The sequence below is a fragment of the Habropoda laboriosa genome, unplaced genomic scaffold, assembly GCF_001263275.1.
Source record: "Habropoda laboriosa isolate 0110345459 unplaced genomic scaffold, ASM126327v1 scaffold186, whole genome shotgun sequence".
Taxonomy (NCBI): Eukaryota; Metazoa; Arthropoda; class Insecta; order Hymenoptera; family Apidae; genus Habropoda; species Habropoda laboriosa.
The window spans coordinates 73,184-96,958 of record NW_017100427.1 but is presented as its reverse complement, the minus strand read 5'-3'; the positions used below and the strand labels follow the sequence as shown (position 1 = coordinate 96,958).

General features: G+C 37.8%; 1 protein-coding gene across 1 annotated transcript in view; it reads right to left on the bottom strand.

The window, feature by feature from the left end:
- LOC108575624 (kinesin-like protein KIF13B) overlaps nt 1-23,775 on the bottom strand; it is a 32,590-nt gene that overhangs the window by 3,012 nt on the left and 5,803 nt on the right. The window contains exons 2-19 of the mRNA XM_017938465.1: nt 22,277-22,545; nt 18,362-18,609; nt 17,159-17,276; nt 16,644-16,856; nt 15,930-16,187; nt 14,642-14,891; nt 14,393-14,535; nt 13,057-13,404; nt 12,392-12,553; nt 11,649-12,171; nt 11,049-11,270; nt 10,720-10,986; nt 10,466-10,648; nt 10,031-10,222; nt 9,653-9,946; nt 9,398-9,540; nt 8,178-8,346; nt 500-651 (exon numbers count right to left, since the gene is read on the bottom strand). Of these exons, the coding sequence (XP_017793954.1) occupies nt 500-651; nt 8,178-8,346; nt 9,398-9,540; nt 9,653-9,946; nt 10,031-10,222; nt 10,466-10,648; nt 10,720-10,986; nt 11,049-11,270; nt 11,649-12,171; nt 12,392-12,553; nt 13,057-13,404; nt 14,393-14,535; nt 14,642-14,891; nt 15,930-16,187; nt 16,644-16,856; nt 17,159-17,276; nt 18,362-18,609; nt 22,277-22,525 (4,134 nt within the window). The 5' untranslated portion in view covers nt 22,526-22,545. The remainder of the gene's footprint in view (nt 1-499; nt 652-8,177; nt 8,347-9,397; nt 9,541-9,652; nt 9,947-10,030; nt 10,223-10,465; nt 10,649-10,719; nt 10,987-11,048; nt 11,271-11,648; nt 12,172-12,391; nt 12,554-13,056; nt 13,405-14,392; nt 14,536-14,641; nt 14,892-15,929; nt 16,188-16,643; nt 16,857-17,158; nt 17,277-18,361; nt 18,610-22,276; nt 22,546-23,775) is intronic.

Here is a 23,775-nt window from a genome sequence, read left to right as displayed (position 1 = left end):
GTTAATTTGTATATTTAATTCAGGTAATGTGACTACTCTCTTTAGCTACAATTTTAGGCTAATTTTCGAATACGCAATGGAACGTTGAAAAATTTTAAGCGAAGGATAATTTTTCTAATCTGTTACCACCGTAGTTAGAGAAGATACTCAGGTGGCCTGTTTTACGTGGCCCGATCTATACAGGGTGAACCTCTTAACGCGATCACCTTAAACGAGTAACTTAAAAATGATAAGTCTATGAAAGAAAAAAGAGATTAAGGCGACCTCTGAAATCACCTTAAACGAATAATTTAAAAATTAGAAATTTCTCTATAAAAAGGTGAAAAATTGGGAAAAGTATACTGTAGCTTCTCTGAATTACTTTATGCGACACAAAGACAAATTTCGATCGATCCATCGACGACAGAATAATTGAACGTAATCACGTTACATGGTTCACTCTGTACGACATAATCAGATAATTCCAATAATACATCTAAAATTGAAGAACGTGTACTACCTGATACGCGTCATATTCCAAGTAATCAGCGTCGCTCTTCTCTTCGTCCTCGTCGTGAACAGGTGTCGACACCTGATTACCAACATTCGACGTTTCTTCGTGCAGAGTGGTCATTCGTAGGCCCAGTTTGCTACCCACCATATTCGGGGATGCTAAAATAAAACAATATGAAATCAGTAAAAATCACACAGTGACACTACTCGTGCGAGAATTGCGAGAATTTTATGAATATCAGGGCCGATCTGGCCACGGTAAAGAACAATCGATTGACTCTAGAAAATCGATCGATCCGTGGTTAGAGTAGTTGACGATTACTTCTTCTTCTCTCGGGGTTACGAACATAACATTCCACGTAATCGGGTTCGTGATCACATTGAAAGGGTGCCAGGTCGGTTCTGATACACATATTCGTGGTTGTAAAATATCGAACAAAGGAATATATCCATGCTATTCGTAAAGAAAAACATAAAGGATAACAGTATATTCCACGTATTCGACGATTTCTTTTTTCTTTTTTTCACCGTCGATCAAGTTTCTCGATTTCTCTTCGATTTTGTCCTCGATTAAATTGTCTGGATGTATTTGTATATATCGGGTGTAGAAATGAATTCTTTCGAATTAAATTCGCATAATTTCCATCGCGAAAAGTCTCAAAAGATCGTGACAAATCATGCAAATTATGTCGATCGTTGGTTCTAACTTGAAAGTCGGAAGAAATTCATTTCTATACTCGATATACGTGATACAATGATACATGTCAATCGAATTTCTTACTCGGTAATTAAAGTAAGTGTTCGAACGATGTACTAGAGATTCGTAATATTCAAGCAGACAATACGTGGAATATAAGGCAGCCTGAAATGAACATAAAACAGAGGTGGAGATAGGTACGAGTATAATTCGTAAGCAGTAAAACATTGAACACATATGGAAACTATGCACTGCACCTTTGGCACAGTAAGGCTGCGATTCCATTAACAAACGGTAAATATCTACGGAGAACGAAATACTGAACGAAAAAACGAATCGTGGTTTGATCGGTGTCTATTATCGTATCGCTACGTAATAATCGAAATAAGGTGTAAGGAAACGAAACAGTCTACTAATTACTACAAGAATGATTCAATGGACTCTTTCAAACTTGCCAAAACTTTTAACGATCTCGATCGATCGGCCCTTGAACAACGGATGGCGGGTCAAATGTGACCCAGTACTAAAATCTTCCTCGTACACGAACGAAAACAGATTTCTTTTAATTTTATCAAGCATCGTATCGCGTCGAATTATACAAATTGCACAAATTTGTCGAATATTCGTTGAAATAAGAGACATTTAAAACTTGGGTCATTTGTGACCCGGCGACCGTCGTTCGAAGGTTAAGATCGATCTTCGAATCAGTCCTAGAAAGTTTAATCCTTTCTCCGTGGAAATGAATTTAAAAAAATTCCAACTCTCGATACGATCAATTAGCAATATTTAGCAGCATCGATCTACCATTGCAGTTACAGCTAGCTTCGCCAATATTATTTTTAATCTTACAACTTAATAATCTCCATTGATAAACGCAATATGTTACTTCGTCGACAATAATTACTATACCTACAGGAGAAGAGATGGAATTTAATGCAAAAATTGCTGGAGAAAGGTTTAAAGTTCACGCGAGATCAACGAAGTGAAATTTCGAATAAAGGAACGGATCTCTCCGCCGTTTTCTAACGGAGACTTGAACGAGTGGTGTAGTGCAGCTCGTTAGCCAGCACCCTTCCGGAGCGAGCTAGTTTGAAAGAGCAACCAACAGCGAGTGTCACCTACACTTGGCGGAGGTGGATTGTTGCAGACGTGTCAATGAGTTGAGATTCAGGTTGAGATTCAGGAAAGTTGGTCTCGCTGAAAGGAGATAGACGTACTGATTACACGGCACTCGTTTTCTTTTCTTTCTCGTTAATCACTAAACGCTACGTTCTGTTTCTCTCCCTCTTTAATGGCGAGCCTTCTTTTTCTCGTTTCTCCAATTTTCTTTTGTTCTCTCTTTACAGGCTTGTAACGTATGATCAGTCATGCCTGGCAGGCTAGAGGACACTGAGTACAGTGAGGCAAACCACAGACCAATGTACACCATTTGCTTGTGTCCGTGTTGTCAGAGATTCGAAGATTCAGAGACATTCGTGTGCTATCGACACCAGTCATGTACAGGTAATATTTAAATAAACGAATACAGAAACGAGCAACACAGTTTTAACATCGTTTCTCGAGATTTGAACTGGTTGCTTCGAGTGTGAAACGTTTCAACTCGCCATTTCAATGAAAATTCACAATGCACAGATACGGCGAGATTGGAAGATCTTGGAATTTAGTTGGAAGTTGTTTGAAATCAGTGGAATTTTGTTATCGTGCATTGTGAATTTGTTAAAAGTATCTCCAACGATAGTGATTAGTTTAAAGTCAAAGATGATAGCAGCTTCGACGTTTTTCATTGTTTCTTCTTTTTTTCAGTTTTTACTATACAGTGGATAGCGTTGTTCTATCCTCTCACAAAGCATGCTTCACTATGTCTGGAACGATAATCTCATGCATTACTAATTACTCTTAATTTTGCCCCCTACCATATCTTCAAATGATTCGCTACAACCTCTTAGCTTGTTTGACTTTAAACTAATTCGTTCTGTGAACAGAGAAAATGGAAATTTCTTCGTTCTTCGTAAATTTCTGGTATTAAAATAGAAATCAATCTTTTCTCCTTTGAAATTCCTTTTTCCATTTTCTTTTTCATCCGTCGAGGCACGAGCCTCTTTATCTTTAACTCCTGTGAAAAACAATTTAAACTTCTTTACCGACACGTGTGTTTATCAACTGAGTATTTAATTATCTCTCTTGTTCTACCATTAAGATACCCTAAATTGTTTTTCAGAAGCGTATATCCACCTAAATAATTAGTCAATATATATATATTTATATGGGTACACATATATGATACAGTTAACCTACATCTGTTTCTAAAATATCGCTTAATAGCACATTCACAGGTAGAGACAGTAAAATTAGAACAACTTTACAAGCGACGTTATCTTCTTCTTTTTTTTCCCTTCAACTATGATAAAGTATATTATAGATTCTCTTTTTTTTTTTACACGCGATTTTGGTCCACTCTTAAATTCAGTCTTAGAAACATCAGAATACCAATTCCGATGATTAGTCGAACGCGACGAAACGACACTTTCCACGTTCGACCAATCGTCAGTTTGAAAAAATAAAAAAAAAAAAATAAAAAAAAAACGTAAAAGAAACTATATATATATAGAAGTTGTTTCTATTCTATTGAAAAACTTTCTGCGAAAGAGTTGTTCAATATCCATGCTTTCGTCGTGAATAGAGAGACAGAGATATTATAGTAGTCGTGAATACAGTGCTAGGTGAACATGATTTCTACGCATGGTGATCTCTGATAGAATCTGCGATAGACACGAAAAGATTGTTCTCTTTTTCTTCACATTGCAAACAATACATATGTATATCAATTTCGATCCTTCGACAATCGATCATGATCAGCAACACGCACAAATCATCGTGTAAGAAGGGGGTGTGTGAGCGAAGTGGAACAAAGACTTGCTGATGCTTGTACACAAGGAACGCATTCGCATGCAGTTAGAATAAATTTACGTCGAAACGGGGAAATAAAAGGTAACATTGCTCGTTGCAAAATAAAAGGAAAAACAGCGTTCAATACAGACAGAAAAAGACATCAGCAATTTTCAGAACTAGAGCACACGGATGAGCCAGGAGAAAACGCAACAGGAGCAGCGCGTTCCTTAAGCTTTTCGTTTTTAAGAATTTTTTTTTCTCAATCCTTAGGATTTCTGGAGAAGCTTAATCGAGCTAGCTGATGGTTTTATTTTGGACGAAGGGAATTGTACCTCTCTTGGTATAGCCTCTCCCGGTTCTGAATATTGCTAGTATCACCAAACTAAGTAATCGTCGACACGCTGTACAGAGCGAGTCGACGAGAATTGCCATCTGAAATCATTTATTTGTTGACTTTTATCAGAAAATGTTTATATGAGATGTATTTCATTTGACGAGGTTCGTTGAACGGATGCATTTTGAATTTTTTTACGTGTCAAATTTTCCAAGATATCAAGGTCTCGCCGTTAATTTTTTTAACGGAATGCTGTATTTTTTTTTCACATAGGGTAAATTAGATTGTATCTGGAAGGAAGAAAGTGCTACGCATTTGGAAACACACGTTGATTTTTTTTTCAAAATGCAGAATAAATATTCGAGGTGCGACAGTGAAATGTTTTTTTATTTCACTTTAAAGCAAATATCGAAGCTATGTGACTGGAAAATTAAATGAAAAATTTTTATTTCATCTGTTTACCGCTTATCTCTCCGACTGAAACATAAAATTGTAATCCACTTCTGGCGAATAAAGGCAAAGTCCAGTTAAAATTCAAAATGCTCCAAATTTCTTTCACAATTGAAAACTATCTCGGAAAATTTAAAATATAAAAAGTGCAACCATTCGACAAACCCCATAGAGGAACACTGCACTTCACATGAAACACTTTTTAATAAAATCGACAAACAACGAGTTACTTTAAACGGCAGTTTTCACCAACTCACCCTGTACACATGTACGTATATGTACATACAGAAGGCGTACCGAAGAACTAAAACAACAGACAGACTCAACCACTCACGAGACATATGTACTAATCGTCACTGCCTGTTACGGCATCAAATTAAATATCAATCAAGACTCCATTTTACCTGAGTTCAGAATGGAGCCTTGCGTGGGCCGAAATAGTGGTAGAAGTAGTAGACGTAGTGTTAAACAGAGGAACAGAGAGGTAAGTTGCGTATATTAATTGCACGGGCACGGTAATTTATCATTTTTCTACTAACACCAAAGTTCGCATATCTATTCTTAATTGGTTCGTTATTAACGTTCTTAGAAAATTCTGTAACAAGTGGTGGAGCATCAAGTGTCGTTGCTAATTAAACACTATTAGGGCGGATTTGAGAGAAAACAGTTTTGGGTCTTTTTTTTTCTCACTTTCTTCTCTTTCTTTATACCATGCTCAACTCTCTTCAGCCGCGACAATAATCACTGTCACGCGATCTCTCGTCTCTAGGAAAGCTGCAATAAATGTTCGCTAAGATGGAAGAATCGTGCGTAAAAAAGTTGAACATAGCGTGGTGACATGACAGTATGATAGAAGCTGTAAATATAATAAATACGAAATTCCAGTGTGTCTAGTGGTAAATTGCTAATAGGGAGATCAGTATTACCAAACATCGTTAGGGAGAGTGATCGAACTGTTGATCGTGTTTGTTCTAAGTGACCGAGCGATTTCCTTGCGTCGTATCTGATTAATCAAACGTCATTTTCCTTTTTCCAAGTGGTAATTTCGAAAATTTGGAGCACTATGGCGATTTTTCTCGGACGGATAAGCAGATAAGAATGATTTCGGAGAATTTGATTTATTCATGTAACACAGGTAGACACGACAGAAGGAAATGCTTGACGATGGATGACATGAATCTCAATAATAAAAACGAACGAAAAGGATAACAGATGAAGTGATTATCTCCCATTATTCAGAGCCAACATATCCAACACCAAAGGAAGACATAACAGTGGAACTTTAGACAATCAAAACTAGGGCAAATTGTAAAGTGACTATCATGGCAAGGTGAGAGATATATGTATATAACGCTCACACACAGATGTACACAGGGTGATCCGTTTTAATCTGTAAATGCTGATATTTCGGAAGTTGTGCTGCATTGAAAAATCTGCTTTTGCGGGATCTAACGAGATGTCGAGACACGGTAGTACAGTCCAGAGAAGAGAAGATGGCTAATTGGATGGCTCAGTGGCAAGGGAAGTATAGCCGAAGGGAATTAAATTTTTAGCGACTCTTCCGAAATTGTCACCTTTAGGTCCTTGGTGGCACAAGCCGATACGAGCCACTCTAACTCCATCGAATTGAATTTCTTAAATTTTTTTATTCGCGAAGAATTAAGCATGTGCTTTGATACTAAAATTTGAAGAATAAAAAGCGGCTCGTGGCTCGTATAGTAAAACGATGCGATTTTAGGCCAATTACTAAAGTAAGTGTGCCCTCTTTTTATGATTGTACAAGAGAAAGAAGTTTTATTTTAGCCAAGTTCTCTTCTCTGCACTGTACACTGGTTGAACTATCGAAGTAGTGTTTCGTTATTTCACTATCTTCGACACAAGATGATTATTTTCAGAATGATTTCTCGAAATAAAATGACACAATTGTGTTTCAGAAACGAAATAATTCTGAAATACTTCAAATAATTCTATTTCAAACGAGCCCAAATATATTCATTTGGTAGAAAAAAAAAAATCATTTTGTAGAAAAAAAATATTTTTTTAAAATTAGTATTCCCTTCCATCTCGTCTAATCCCCAAAAGCAGGTTTTTCCATTCAACGCATCATCCAAAAGATCAGCATTTACAGATCGAAACGAGTCGCCCTCTATACACGTATAAATATATATATAATATTGAAAAAACATTGCATAAGCCACATTTCAAAAAACTGAATTATAAACTTTTCGTCGGATATATATATATTCGAGAAAGCGAAAAAATCAAGGCAACGGAGAAGTGATCGAGACGTAAATCGATATCATATCTAAGACTAAGGTTCTCAGAACATAGTGCCATGAAAAATTGATCAAAAGCGTTTAATATTTCGATGATTCAATTGTGATCGGAAGCGAACTAAAATGTTGCATTCATTAAACGATGAATTTGCATAAGATCATGTAAAGTCATATATAAAAAATCACCAACTAAAAAACAAAAACAGAAAAAGAAAGAACAGAAAAACGTTGAAAATCAACTGGTCAAATTTTTATGTAGAAGTAGCAATCCATTTAGCGAAAACTCTGCAATATATATATGTGTGTAGCAAGCTCTGTGTCGAACAGAGAGCAGCGTACTAATGAAGAAAAAAAAACGAAAAAAAAAAAAAAATTATGGTTGTTTCACTAAGTTCGCTACGCCTTCATCAACACATCACGCGCAACGAAAGGCTTGCGGAGCAAAAGAACTCTTTCTTACAAAGAAATCAATGGAATTACCTTTTTGTTGTCGTACTTATGGTAGAAACCGTTGGATATTGTTAAAAGTTATTATGAACAACAGTAACGTGTTAATTCTATTGTCACTAAGATCATCAAGGAGTATAAAATAAATGTGATATGCAATCAGTTGTACTGAGAAAAATGGATTACTACAAGTATGAAACGGTGAACTAATGAATGAGTAAAAAATGGAATCGTATGAAGTGAAATATTTTCTCTTTTCTTTCTCGTGTGAATAATAAGAAAGGAATCTTTCGTTTATCGTATATTCTCGTTTTAAAAGCTGGTTCATCAATCAATTTCTTTTTCTCTTCTATGATTTCATAAATTGGACTCTTCGCAAAATTTCCAATCACTTCTTCCTTTTCTTCTCTTCGAAAACATCCAGTTACGCGAACTGGCACGATTGCATCGACACGCTAGGATGTGCAATTAAGAAATCATAGAATGTATGATTAATCGAAATTTTTTTTCTCGTTTTGGAAATGTTCTCCTATAAAATGTAAACACGTGTGTGTGTGTGTGTGTGTGTGTGTGAAGTGAACGGTTCGCTTACCGATTCCGAACGGTTTCGCCGGAGCTGGAACGAAGTTCTCGTCGTTTCTAGTGTGGCCAGTGGATGCGCGACGTGAATGCAGAATTCCATTCAGCTCGGTGTTCAGATCAGTCACGCTTTCAGAACGCATCACGTTCAGAGAGTCCATTGATGTATCGGATCTCATGATCTGCAAACAGCAGCGAGTCGTGTTACTTACCTAGGTCTCGAGTGATCTGTTCAATTTGATTACAGTCTGTCTAGAAATAATTTAGCCACGTCCTTTATGTCGCGAACATCGCAAGTAACATCTCTCTTTTCGTACAATCTTTGACAATTTTTGAATAAGTTCATTCGTCGAGACTTTAAGGTCTTTGACCCCTTTAGCGCCAGGCCCATTTTTGCGGTACGTTCGAAGAATGCCACGGGGTGATTTTTGATACGCGCGCTTTGTAACGAAGAAAGTGTCGATTTCGCGAAGGAAAATTTTATTGTTTGTTCTTTTCAATACTGGTATACGAAAATATTTCATTTCGTCACTTGACACTCTGAGGAGAGATAATGTGAACGTAAAGAAAGGAGGCTGATATTTCGGCCCGTGGCATTTTTCGCATAAGTACCAAGGTACTCCGGCAGTAAAAAGGTTAAGGTCCAAAAATTAAGTTAACAGCGTTTCAAATTTGCCCACTAAGTTAAGTTCGACGTTTAACCCTTTCGCTGCGGCAAATTTTGGTCCACAACGGTCGCAAAATTTTCTTTTTTTCAATCATTCGAAAATTCGTTTTATCGAATTAACGTGGAAGAGTGCAGAGGATGAAATTAAGGTTTGAATTAATACGGAAGTGTGTCAAAAAGGCTCCAATAGTACAATGCGATATAGCAGTGAAAGGGTTAAGCAAGTATTCAGAGAAATTTTCATTCTTTTTTCCATTATCTTCGATCAGCCAAATGATTCTAGACAAACTATAATTCGAGAAGATGAAAGTATCGAGAACAGGATCAAATTTTGGAGCATATACGAAACAAAGTAGCCTGAAGTGTTCTATTCTTTATGAGATAAACCAACATTTAAATTCGTCCCCTTTCGGGAAAACGCTCAAACTCAAAAGGAGAAAATACAAAACACAAACTATATATATATATACATATACATACATAGGTATAAAATGGAAAAAGAAAAGAAAAAACAAATTAAACGAAAAGCATACAGTGCGTCCGAGACGGCGAAGAGGCAGTAGTACCTGCGAGAAGTTGGGTACGCTAGCTGTCTTGCGCATAAGTGGTTGACCTTGTGCTTGCAGTAATTCTTTTACCGCGACGTTTTGTCGTAGTCGGTCTAAAGTTAAGATACTTTCCACCGCAGAAACACCGCGTGTATATTTTTCTATGCAAATATCAAACATGTGTGAGTTTATAAAATTGTATCAGGAAGAAACAAAAATGTCGAATTCTCAGAATTCTGTCAGAAAGAGAGAGACATCCGGAAATTGTCTTACCAATGTACGTTTCACCGTCGCATAAACTGTTGTCCTCACCGCTGGCTGCTATCTGCGCCAGACTTTCGCGATCTTCCAGCTCCTCGCTCGCCTTTGGTATGTTCGATACAACTTCGTATGTGACTCCGGTTTGCGTTAAACAATCGGTACGAACGATTCGCTTGATGAATCTGTCAGCGAAACTTTGCCGTTTGTAGATGTTCAGGGCTAATCGTTTACGCAGAACGAGATCCATCGGTGCAGGATGCGACAGGCGTACCGTAGTTTTTAAAATTAAAAAAACCCGTTCGTTCGCTGGAATTTATTCGTATGCGGTATAAGTAAAGGGTTGATAGGTTTGATACTTTGGACGAGAGGAAGGAAATGTTGAAAATTTACCATCTGTCACTTTGTTCAAGTGTTTGTTGTCGTGTATACTGGAGTCCCAGGCGGCAATTGCGCACACGTCTTTCTCTATACGTCGAATAATCGGTAGGTTGTAAAATTTGTTACCGTGCTCCTTGGGTAAGATGGAATTCAATCCTGTTACGGAGACTTCCTCTCCTGACTGATGGGTCGAGAGATCGTCAGCTGTGAATATTGGTTTTTTGGAATTGTTCAATTTGGTTTTGTGAAAGTATTGGTATAAGTAATGGAAAATTTAAAAAATAGGTAGATATGAAATAAAATATTGATGAATTAGTAAAATAGACAATTAAGAAATAAGTAAATGTAAAATAAAATATTGAGAAATTAATAGAATAGAAAATTAAGAAATAAGGAAATATAAAATAAAATATTGAGAAATTAACAAGGAAACTTTCTTCTATGCACCATTCAGATCAAGAAACAGAACAGGAATGTGTGGTTCCATTCCTGCAGGAGGATTCCAATCAGCAGGAGCACCAGGTATTCCTGATCCTGCCGCAGGGACTAACACCGCGTTCCTTTCTTCTGTAAGATTCACCCATTGATCCACGAGACTCTGTTCTCGTTCCATGTCTTGCTCCGTTTTATCTGCACACACAGGTGTTACATTCAAAACTCAGTCTATCATTCATTCTCATTTATATACTAAATAAATCTACCATGTTTGTTAATAAGTTTCTGTATCTGTTGATCCAAGTACTGTCTTCTTCTCATCAAGGCTTCGCTCCATTTTTCCCTCAACGCGCTTAAGTCTTCGTCTTGATAACTGTCCAATGATATCTGAAGACGATTTCTCACAGAAACACTGCCAACTGCTATGTTCAATATCGACTGACAAATGATAGGCAACGTTCCTGAATTTTGAACCGGTTTCACACGAACTTGTATTCGTCGTTGTTGCCCTTGACGTAATTGATAAATTCCCCCTGAAATAAGTGTTAGTTATGGATCGAGGAATAATTCGACAATTGTACGAAGGAAAACATACCTGTGCATGTATCTTGTTTGACAACTACGTCGACAGGTGAATATTCTCCTTGTTCGTTCAGTTCCTGAATTTCCACCCACAGTTCAATCTTTCGCGTTAATTCCGACCAACGATCAGCCAGGGATCTAGCTTTGGCGAGCTGTTGCTCCACTTCCCAGCCTGGTTTGCTTCGAGAGAAACCGGCACTTCGGTGTCCCCAAACTTCTATACTTAAGGCGCCTTCTACATGTAGAAACATGTTCGCAAGTGTCTTAGAATTTGAATAATTAAACTTCAATTTTAGTTTCAACGCATAAAATATTATAAAATAGTCTCAATTTACTGTATCATCTCTAATCATTAAAAAGTAACATGCAAAACGCATCTAGTTGATACAAACTAAAAAATAAATATGTTTGCACATATCTTAGAATTAGAGTAGTTAAACCTTCTCAATTTGCTGTATCATTCCAAAAACCAGTAATTCTTACAAACAACTAGAAATTTTTTAATATGGCATACGTTCAATGTACCAGAAACTTCCTACACTGGCAGCCATAGATTAAAACACTCTACTCCAACGCTACAATCTATGAAATATCGCACAGCATCATCACTTACCAGCACAATGTTCCATAAATTCCTCCGTCATGGGCACAGTGAACTCTTTCCTGTGATCGAACTTGAACACCAAAGAGTCCCTCTGTCCCATCTGGCAATTCGAATTAAGCTGCTCCGAGTTGTCGACGGCTGGGACCACTATAGGATCCGGATGACCGCAGAACATGTACTGACAGAATACGAAATGACTCAAGGACAGAGGTAAACCGGTGGCTTGTTTGATAGTCACGCAACAAGTCATATGACTCGATCCGGAATAATCTTCAGGTTCAGACGACGTGGAGTCGGCTGAAGATTCTGATGCTGCCTCGCACATACGATCCTGTGGGAAGTGACCAGATTTCCGACTAATCTCGACCTGCAGTCGTCCAGCGACTTCTCCCTGTTGGCTGATAATTGGCGTGTGATAGTCTAACCGAACGTCGTGAAACAGAACCTCTAAGAAAATATTCGCTACGCCGATGAGATTGTGATTCTCCTGGGACTCGTAGAAAGGATCCTGAGTCTTCCCGGGAACTTCGTCCTAGTTTAGAAATACGATAAATCGTAGAGATCGTTTTTCTTTCAATTGTTGACACATTGTTGACGGCAGAATTGTCATCGTGACGAGATACGCTAATTTGCATAATTTACGCCTCTATCGACGAACAAAGTGTCGAAGATTATTTTTGAAAAATTACACTGTCAATTTCACAGTGTACCGTCAGCAATGTGTTAAGTTCAGGGTTGAATAGACTGTTCACCTTAATGGCAGGTAATCGGTGACAATTGTTGGGATCTTTTCTGTCCTCGTACATATCCCGCATGTCGACTAACTTATTCTCTAATTTCTCCATCGACCATACTTGGCTACCCATGTTCGTCCTTTTCACCAGGATCGCGGGCTCGCTGACGAACGCGCCTCGCTGAAAGAATACACTCTGCATATCGAAGAGTGTGAAAGCACAATGACCACAAATAAATAAACACAATGTACACAAACTGAAAGAGTAAGAAAAATCAGTGAAATAAAGGAGAAAGTGTCTAAAAAGAAAAGTTTAATACACAGAAAAAGTTGAACGATTGTAAATAAAGTGAAACTGAATCATGAACACATACACAGAAAGTGAATATAAAGTACACATAAAACATACATGAACTAATAATAAAATGATCATCCTGATTTTCAACTAGTACCTTCATTGTTGTTTCTTATTTTACTACCAACAACAAGTACACAGTACCACTTTGTACAGATAGAATATTAGTGAACACGAGAGAAGCTTACCTTCTCTAAATACAAAAAGGACACAGTTTTCTCATGAAAAATCTCAAAGAATTCAGAACCAAGCTTTCAAGATTGTACATAATACTCATTTTCAACGAAACACCCTGGTTACAAGTAGGCCAATCAATCAGGACATATTACCTTTCTGTTCGGACTTAAATTGTTCGGCGGAATTTGCAGGGTAACACTAAACTTCGTTTGCTTTTCCATTTCTTCCGCGAGGAAGTTCGCCTCCTGGACCAACGCGTTCGCCTTCAAGATGTCCGCCTTCAATTGACCTAAACTCCTCTTGAACATCTCGTCCCTTTCTTGGGCCCATTTCTCCACTCGCATTTGCGTAGTTGGCGTGCAGGCAGGCAATTTACCACTTTGACTGCCTCTCAAGGGATCGTACGGTACGTAAGGAGAGTAAGGCGTCGAAGGAGACAAAATGTTACGAAGCTGTTGGAACTGTCGCTCGTACTCTTGTCTCTGCTTTTCCAGCGCAACCTAGACAAAGAAACGAGATGTTAGAACGTTGGCAAGTGTTTGATATTTGCAGATTGTTGGCCCCTTCGAGTTTTCAGGTGTAGATTTATGGATAAGTAGATTAAACGGTTTGCTAGTTACTATTGTTTTACCCCTAGCAGCGCGGAGATTGATAACACTGTCTGAAGAAGCGAAATGCAATGATTTTTGGAATTTGATGATCTGGAGAATTTCGCACCGCTGAAATTGCCTTATCTTTAGGTTTGAGTAGATAAGATATAACTTCTTATCTACTTTATCAGTTGGTGAATCGATAAATGAACATTCAGTCGGTTTTCTCGATATGTAAGTTATCGTGCCATCTTTTTATTATGTCAATAACCGCGGAACCCTTTTACACAATTTCTTACTTAAAATGTTTGATCCTCTCGGTAAAAGATTCGAATATCCGGCCAGATCGTTATTTCTTTGCACGAAGTTTAGAATTTTCTTATCAGAAAACTGCTACAATTGGACGATAAAGTAGACTATTGTCGTTAAAGGAAGTGATCGGCGAGGTAACATAAAAATTTATAAACGTAAATCTAGTAATAGCTCAAAACCATCTTCGAAGAAACCAGTTAACACTTTAAGCGCCGGGCCCGCCTAAATGCGTTTTTACATGTTTCTGCCGAAAAAGCAAGTGGCTGAATATTTATACCGCTAAAAATCATCGCTGTGCCTGCAACAAACACTATGTAAAATTTTTCAATAGAAATTTTCTGTTTTACAAGAGTTATTTCTGTTAGTCAAACATTGCGGCGCTTTAAGTAAAGTTTCCAACAAAATAACCGGCGCTTGAAGTGTTAATAAATCACCATTAAACGCTGTAACATTTCAACAAGGAATCAAACAGCGCTACCTCGCGCAATATCAAAAAATTGCAGCTGCAAAACCGAGTACGTTCCACCTTTCAACGTGAACATCTTCGAAACCCTTTATCAAACTTCATCGATCCTCGAAAGCGTACCTGCTTATCTTCCTCGTGCTGTTTCTCGAGTCTGGCGATAGCTCTTTGAATGGGATCGTTCGATAGCTCGTTAAGCATCAGCTCTTCCCGGGCGAAGTTGTAATCGATATTCTGGGCCGGTGTCTGAGGCTCACTGTTGATCGCTGGTGAACAGAGAGATACACACGGTCTCGTTGGAATGAATCCCGGTGAAAAGGGGGAGGTAGATTTCTTTAAAATTCAATCAACGATATATCCATCAAGGGTTACCTGTTGCACTCCTCGGGCAATTCACTCGAAAGAAATGATGATTTCCCCAGACGATTCTGTCGCCGTGCAATAGAGGCGTTTTCTCTACAACTTGGGTGCCGTTTACGAAACACCTAGCACCGTTTAATGGCGTCATATAGAGACCAGTCTCTTCTATCGTGATGACGCAGTGTTCAGGCAGGATACCTAATCCGTGCAATTGAATATCTTGATCTGTCTTAGCGGAACGACCTCCCACTAGAGTCCTCTCCTGATTTACGACAAATACGACAGTTTGTATTATACTGGAGCTTTTATTATACGAAACAGTCATAAAATGAACTTGAATGCTCGAGTATCTGGATTTCCTTCGTTAATTACTCAGATGTGAAGCTTCTCTTGTAGAAATTTAGGTTAATGGAAGCAAGTTTGGGTAAAGGGTTAAGATTGAAGAATAGGAAAATCAGCGCTTAGAGGAGACTGTTTGGATGTTGATATTTAGTATCCGACAGATTAATCGCGAGGGTGATGTATTTAAATATCTGGATCCAAATCGCGCAAGTAAAAGTCTAAATGAATGGAATTTCAATAGAGACTCAAATTCTGCATATTTAAATCACGGAAGGATAGATCGACTTTGTGGTGTTAACTCTGGAGCTAGTCAATCGATTCGGATGAAAGTTACTTCAGAATTTAGAGAAAACACTAGGAAGTATTCCCGTAAGATTTCATTTTCGTACAGTAAGGATTTATCTGATTTTTCTCCGATAGTTCCAAGTGGAAGTATCTTTTTGTTGCACCGAATCCAAATCACGCGAGTACCCGGATACTCGAATGTTCAGGTCCAAATTGAGTCGGTTTTCGAGTACTGTGCAGAGCTGAAAAGAAGTCTATCTAAACGACACAGAGGCAAAAGAGGTTTTTGGGCCTTGACCTAATCTAAATAACGCAACTAACTTCAGAAATGGAGGACGTTCACCTGACAGTCGGCCTGAGAGTATTATTCCGCGGTTGGTGATAAGTGACAATCGTTATATTCGAATGCAAATGAGTTAAAAGGGGCCTAACTCTCTCATAATGCAATTGTTCGTAATCCAATTCGTTGTCGCGTTGGCCAATAATTACAACAGACACGCCCTAATTTTACGATAATCAGACCTGCATATCTTGCGCCAGCCAACTTCTCATCTCTGCACAGTACCTCCCTACTCAACACTCGAATATCCCGAAATTCTCCCAGCAATAAGAGCTCTAGTCTACACACTTTCGATATTTAAACGTTCGCAAGAGGTTCGTTGTTTCTACGTACTTTTAGATAGTAAACTAGCAGCTCGTTTAAGCTTGGATCGTCGTTCAGATTAACGAGGTAATACTTGTTCTTCTCCACTTGGATACCAGAAGCCTGGACACTGATTCCCATCTTCTCCAAGGCTTGTTGCCTCTCGTGCTGCAGCCTCTCTGTTTTCACTAGCTTCTCCTCCCACGTCTGCGACATCTCCTTCATCAATCGTTCCGATTCCGAGAGCTTCTCCGTTATGTCTGTGCGTTGCTGGCCCAGTATCGATCCCTGCCCATTGGAGAGGAAAAGAGAATTGGAGGAAGTTTAGCGGAATTGAGAAATAATCGCTTCTTCGTCTATGTCAATTCCGAATATTACTTTGAAATTTCACGAATTCATTTCGAACTCGTTTCTGACTAAATTCGTACTAAATTTCTTGTTTACTCGCTGGATCAGCTGTTGAACGAATGATTTTAGAGTCGAAACTTTCGTGTGACAATGCTTCAATTTTGTTTAATTTTGCAAATGATTTGAGAGTTGAAACTTTTGTGACAAAAGTGTTTAACTCTACTAACGTGCAATTACTATACAGTTGTAGTGACTTCTTTATTATTCGAATTTTGATTAACTTTATTTAGAAATTTGTATAAATTTTAACATCGACAGTGGCTCTAACGACTTCGTTCGTTAATCAGTCTAACGCGTAATTAGTACGTCAACGTTAATGAGCCTTAATCATCTTACAGTCGCATGTAACAGCATCTCCTTCAGCGTTTCCACCTCCTGCCTTAATTCTCGAATGATTCTCGCGTTTGGATCCTCGTTGACCACAGCATAATTAACGATTCTCTTTGCTCTGTCCGCGTACCGCAATGTGGAAAGCGTTTCTTCATAATTATCCGCTGCGGGAGATATAGTGGCTACCATTACGGTTTTACTGTTTCCACCAAGGTTGTCCTGAAATTAAAATGTCATTACACCTAAGAAAATCGTTGAAAAAATTAATCTATAAATAAACCTTCTGCACCTCGATTCCCTGATTTATTATGTACTGCATAATTTACTGCAATATAATTTCAATTATTTTCCAACTATCAACAGATGCCCTTTAATTATACGTAATTATCTAAAATTATCACAGTTGCGCTATTTATTATCAGGATTTATTGAGAATATAATAATACCATGGTATCTCTTTCACTGTGTATTAAACGTTGAAGAACCTAGCCAATTGATACTTGATCCACTTCAAACAATACCTTCAACAGCCACGTCAGAACGGAGTCCCTGTACGGCACGAACTTATCCTTATTCTTATTACTTCCGGAATTCTGATCCGCCAGTTTCGAAATGACTAGACCCAACGTCGTTAGGGATCTGCAAATATTTTTTCTCTATTATATCCCGTGATCGATCGCTTCCTCGTGCATCGTACAACCACTCGTGTGTATCGTGAACGCTTCTGTCTTTAGTTTCAAAATAGAAAGAAAGGAGAAATTACTTGGATCAACCCTTTAGCTGTGACAGAGTTTAAAGAACATTCGTTCACCGTGTATTGGTAAATTAATTAACAAAGCGAATTAGTAAATTTTGTGTGATAAAGAGAGTGTATGCAGAGAATAAGTTTATCTGGAGTGGTAGGAAAAAGTCTATTTTATTTTATTTTATTTTTAGGTTGCATTTCTTTCAATGTTTCAACGTTAGCGCATAGAAAATGGTTTACTGTCGTTTGTCATTTAGAATTCATCATTGTATCATATCCGAAGGCAAAAATTTCTGTGCAGTCCGAAAGGGTTAAACTTCGCCTTTAGCAACTTCTTTAAAGGGACCATCTTTTTCACTAAGCTAGAGGGTTAAACACTGGAATTTTAACAATAGACTTCTCTATTTCGCACAGCTGGTTTACTTGTTTATACTGCTTCGCGATATCTTTGCCGCGTTACAAGAGTCTACTGTGCTCCGAAAAATATGAATTTGCCAGGGGTGCGCGAGAACTCGAAGATGTCGGGAACGGGTCCCGAAAGTATCTCAGAATTCGAGAATTTCGGGATTACTGAGAATTATAAAATTATAAGAAATAGAACATGGAACGAAAATGGTAAGCAAATACGTGATAGATGTGATTTATTTCATATTTTCGTGTAGAAAAGCTAGTTTTTCAACGTTCTCCGATAATAGTTTCGTTCTACTTTCGGGAATCCTGAAATTCTCGGGAATCAACGAGACACTTTCGAGTATCCGAACCGACATTTTCGGGTTCTTGCACACCACTGGAACGTGTATAAAAAATCCGCAGTCCACCTAATCAACGCTAATACAAGATAAAACAGCTCGTTTATTCGTCTATACTGCTTTACGATATCTTTGCCGCGTTAAATGCGAGTCTACTGTGCTTCGAAAAATCTGAATTAGCCTAAAAAATCATTCACGAACACTAATAGAAAAGAAAAGAGCTCGTTTACTTGTTTATATTGCTTCCTTCTTTAAGCCTATCGCCCACTGCCCCAGTTTTCGCAGCCCTTTCGCTTCCTGCCAAGTCCACCAAGCTCATTCGCGAGACCTTCTCGCCGCTGACGCCGCTCTTCGAATCCGTCAACGTTTGCGTCAGGATCACAGAGAACACCGCGTGGGAGCGGGAACTCTCCGAATTCATGTTCGTCGCCGCCACTGTCCTCGACTTGTTGCCTTCTGCCATCAGATTGTCGATGTCCTGTGAAATACGTTTCACCTAGAGCTTTATCCATCGATTACCACCTTCGTTTCATTTGTTTTTTTTTCTCTCTTCTCTTCCTCTTATTCGCGATCGGTTCGCGCGTGAGAAAGTAGCCGCGGTTCAACGAGATAGCCGCACCACACACCGTTCGTCCACTTGTTGATAGATCGGTCAGGTTAACTGACGGTGAAAGGTAATTTCTTGGTTCGAATTACCGGGCATCAAGCCCGCAGAAAAGTTGGGAAATTAAGGTAATTAAGTTTGGAGATTCAGCTGCGAGGATATTGGGTTTAACGATGCTTGGTAATTTTGGTAGTTAGCTGGGTGATTGAAGATACTGGCGCGATCCAAGCTCTTAGATTTTTCGGGATGATAGTTTGCGGAGTTTGGGAAGTTGGAGAATTGTATCGTCGTATTTTTCGGTTTAATCATTGCGGTCAATTTTCGTCCAAAATTGTGTCACTTTTTCTTCTGGTATCAAATGTATCACTTGCATATCATTACTAATTTCTTTTTGAACGTCTTGTAGTGGAAATGAAGGCTAATTTAATTAATAAGGAATGAAATTTAAGCGATCGCGATTCACAGAAAGAAAAATTACAAATCTTTCGAGAAAAGGTGAAATAAGAAATACCTGAGGACGAATTAACAAAATAATTATAGCAAAAAGCACGAAGAAATTCTATGGACATTAAAGAACTTACACAGTAAATTATTAGGCAAAACATAAAACACGTTCTGTCACAATTATTTAAAATAAAAAAAAAAACAAGTATTCTTAATACATCGTACAGTACATTTAAATTCCAATTCTTAAAAATCACACCAATAATTAAATAATGTTTGAGAATGGAGAGAACTGGTTGACAAACACGACAGCTAAAGTGGAAGTTTGAAAAATGTTTCTTTAAAGAGACACGAGGCGAAATCGTTCAATTTTCACGATAAAAATGTTCTTAAGAGTACAATGGAGCCAAAAAAGCTCCAGTGTATCCTAGTTCACAGTCGATGAAGCAAATTGTAACTTATCACGCGTTACTGGTATGCACGAAACGTGTTTGTTGCATAAAGGAGGTAACCACTACCTTCGCTACATGTAAAACGACCTGATTTTACTTTCTGAAAGGATCGTGTATCATTACCTTCGTCCGTTTAATGTTCGTACGTCGGTCGAGCGATCAGTAAAAGTCATTCGATCGATCATGATCGTGACAGTTCAATCAACTTGATGAAGTTGCGAGACAGATATATAATTGTTATTTTATTTAGAGGTAAACATCTTTTGGTAAAATGTCAGGAGGAACTGTTTTGCATTGGTGAAAGATTAGACGATAAGTTTGCTTGTGGTAATTCGTGAAAATGGAATTATGTGAAATGTTATTTAGAAGAGAATGTATTTTTAATAAATATTAGAAGAAATGATAAATTTGCTTATGAAATTTGGCGAGATATTATTTAGAAGCGAGTATTTTTCTAACAAACATCAGAGAAAATTATTTCTCATTGATGAAATGATAAGTTTGCTTATGAAATTTGGCGAGATATTATTTAGAAGCGAATATTTTTCTAACAAACATCAGAGACATTGATGAACTGATAAGTTTGCTTACGATATTTAAAATTATTTAAAATATTATACAGAAATTAAAATTTAATTTTGATTAGATGAAATTATTTTCATTGAGAGTACAAATTTGACAACTGTCCATTCTGTCATTTAAATTAAGTTACGAAAAACTTTTGAACGACCTGAAAGCAATTTTGCAATGAAAATCACAGAACTACCGAATCACGGTGATAACGAATGGAAAATTGGACGACGTACAATTGTAGGAACACACGAAGTTTCTGTATGGTTTCTAATTAACATAAATGTCAAGTAGAATATCGTGCTCTTTTAATTTCCAATCGTAGAACGAATCACGCGTTTGACATATTTACAATTACGAAGTCTGTGGATGCTCTGTTTACATTTTACGTTATAAATCTTCGAGGGATCGACATTGCTGCGAAAGGAAACAGAAGCTGGATTTTAAAGGGGGAAAATTGGACACGAAACGTTTGTTAGTAAATGTCATTATCAAAACGCAAAATATTCCAAAGTGAAACGTAATAATTAAACAGAAAATCTGAATTGAAATATGATCACTTTTAACAAATTTTCTGCTTGAAAGAGAAAAAGTAAAAGTCAAAATTTTAGGCTTTAGTAGCTTATTTTCTGTAGGTATAAAATTGTCAGTGGTGCAGTTCGATCATAGACAATGTTGCATTATTACAAGAAATTAAATTGCCGAAGCGCTGCAATGACCGATATTGATCATAACAGTTTCACTTTGGATCTGAGCCAGTTGCTAGTCGAAACAAGCGATAAATAAAGGCGAAGTGATTCGCTTCTCTGTGTGGAAAGTGTACAAGTATATTGGATGTGTCTCTATCCATTGATAAATGATGACCAAAAAGAATTCTAGATAAAAAGAGGCGCGATTAAATAAGACACATTTGCGTAGAATTATTTGAAGATAATCATTGAAGCATTTCACGCAGTGAAAGTTAGAACAAACAGAATATTTTTTTTCGTTCCACATTTTCAGTGATTTATTAACTCAGTGATTCGATGACTCACAATGATTCGTTTACTAGATAATCCAATTCAGTAACTCTGGTAGAGAATAATCATTTTAAGATTGAACCATTTAATTATTTAGTTATTCTAAAGTTCGACTATTTAATTTTTCAGTTATCGTAAAATTTAACGATTCAATGATTCTATTGTACGAAAATGTTAGAATTCAATAGGTCAGTGACTTACTTATTCGAAGATTCTATAGATTAATTATCTAATGAATCAGCGGTTCAATAGCCCAGTAATTCTAAAATTCTCGAGTTCAATGGTTTAACCGATAGCTTCAACATCAAAAGGTTCACTGATTGAATGCTCCAATAATTTCAGACGCCTGTGATTCAATGATTTTACGTTTCAACGACTTATAGACTCACAAGGGTAGTTCAGTAACCCGAAAGATCAAAAAAATTTGAAACTTTGCAGAAATGTAACTCGAGCAACGTTAATAACGAAACTATTTTTTGTTTCGGCAACGAAATTGTCCTAGGGGTGAGAACACCCTCTCAAAACAATTGCAAATTTTCGTATCAGGAATATTTACGAAATCGTGTAAGTTATTAAAAAAGAATTGGAATTCTAAGTTCTGCCTTTTTTGATCTCCTATATAAAGTAAAATGTACATCAAAGCAAAATTTTGCGTATAAAATTTTCGAAAAATATTTTCTTCAAAAAATGAAGGTTGACGACTTAAATTCTGAACTTCCTTTATCAGTAATTCTTCAACATATTTCAAACATCCACTCACCCCTTAACCCTTTGATTGCAGAAAACTCGAAAGTGAAACACTCCCTGCATACAACTGAGTTATGGCATTAATAGTCATACCATGTAATACTAATTTGGGTGAATATTTTGTATTTTATATTAGTCAAACAAACAATACATAAATATAAAATACAGGACATAAATACGAAGAACGGCTAACAGTATCCAGCGTTCAATTATCACCGATCGTCTACAGCAGTCAAAGGGTTAACGGCGCACAAAGTGGTGCCAATAAGAAAATTCTAAATAAGTACCCAATTAAGAATTTGTTCCTACCTGGAAGGATGTGACGGCGAGCTGACTAAGTCCATCCACGTACGGGCCCAAGACATTGTGTTCCCTGACTTTCAACGATTGTTTGTTCGGTTTCGGGTCCAGCAGGTCGTGCACCTTCTCGTTGTAGATCTCCATGTAGGAGACTTCAACTTTGTAGGTGAGCTCCGAGCTCTGCTGCTTCGCGATCATGTCGAAGAGGTTGTCGCACAGCCGTGGTATGATGCCCTTGTTCTCGCCGCTTCCCATCATTGTGTACGACTTCCCAGACCCTGTCACAATTAATCCACCATCTCGTAAACTAAGCTAAATAGGAAAAATTACTAATCTATATAGTCTAGGGTGCCCGCGATCGATTCCCGGTTGCTCACGAGGTTAAATCGAATGGACGTGGAAACTGAGTGCTCGTAAATTGCTTTAAGATATTGTCCGAGAGGTAGGTAAGAATTGTGAACGGTATTGTTTTAAAACTTCGATATTATTATTTCTGTGTGTCGTTTTTGCTGGTTAATCGGTGGAGGGTTCTGAGAATTCGATTGGTAACTTTATTTGAGAGAAGAGAACACACTTTGGGAGGTTTCAATTGTATTGTAAGTATATTTCATTTCGAATGAGATGAAATTTCTACTTAGTAGTAAACTTATTTCAATAAGGAACACGGTTAATGCATATATTTTCTATACAGATGCTTTCGTACAAGCTGCATTATCCATATGTTGAAAATGTAGCTCAGCACTTTTTCATTTGAACACAAGTGTTCAAGTAAATGCTTGTGGCAATGTTTTGCGTACAAAGTACTGCATGCCGTACAGCGTTACAAATGAAAATACGTGCGTTTCAAAAATAACGCGTTTGCAGAATGTTGCAAACGCGTGTTATCGGGGATTGCAACTTTGTTGCCGAAAGTCGCTCCCGAAAATTGCACATTGTTGCAAACGCGTTCTGGGTTTGCAACTTTGTTGCCTACGAAAATCGCACATTGTTGCACGACGCCCCGTTTCGCAACAATGTGCAGTTTTCGGGAGCTGCTTTCGGCAACAAAGTTGCAAACGCGATTATCCTTTTGCAACTTTGTAGTAGAAAGTCGCTCCCGAAAATTGCACATTGTTGCAAACGCGTTCTGGGTTTGCAACTTTGTTGCCGAAAGTCGCTCCCGAAAATCGCACATTGTTGCACGACGCCCCGTTTTGCAACAATGTGCGATTTCGGGAGCGACTTTCTACTACAAAGTTGCAAAAGAATAATCGCGTTTGCAACTTTGTTGCCGAAAGTCGCTCCCGAAATCGCACATTGTTGCAAAACGGGGAGTCGTGCAACAATGTGCAATTTTCGGGAGCTGCTTTCGGCAACAAAGTTGCAAACGCGATTATTCTTTTGCAACTTTGTAGTAGAAAGTCGCTCCCGAAAATGGCACATTGTTGCAAAACGGGACGTGGTGCAACAATGTGAGATTTTCGTGGACAACAAAGTTGCAAACCCAGAACGCGTTTGCAACAATGTGC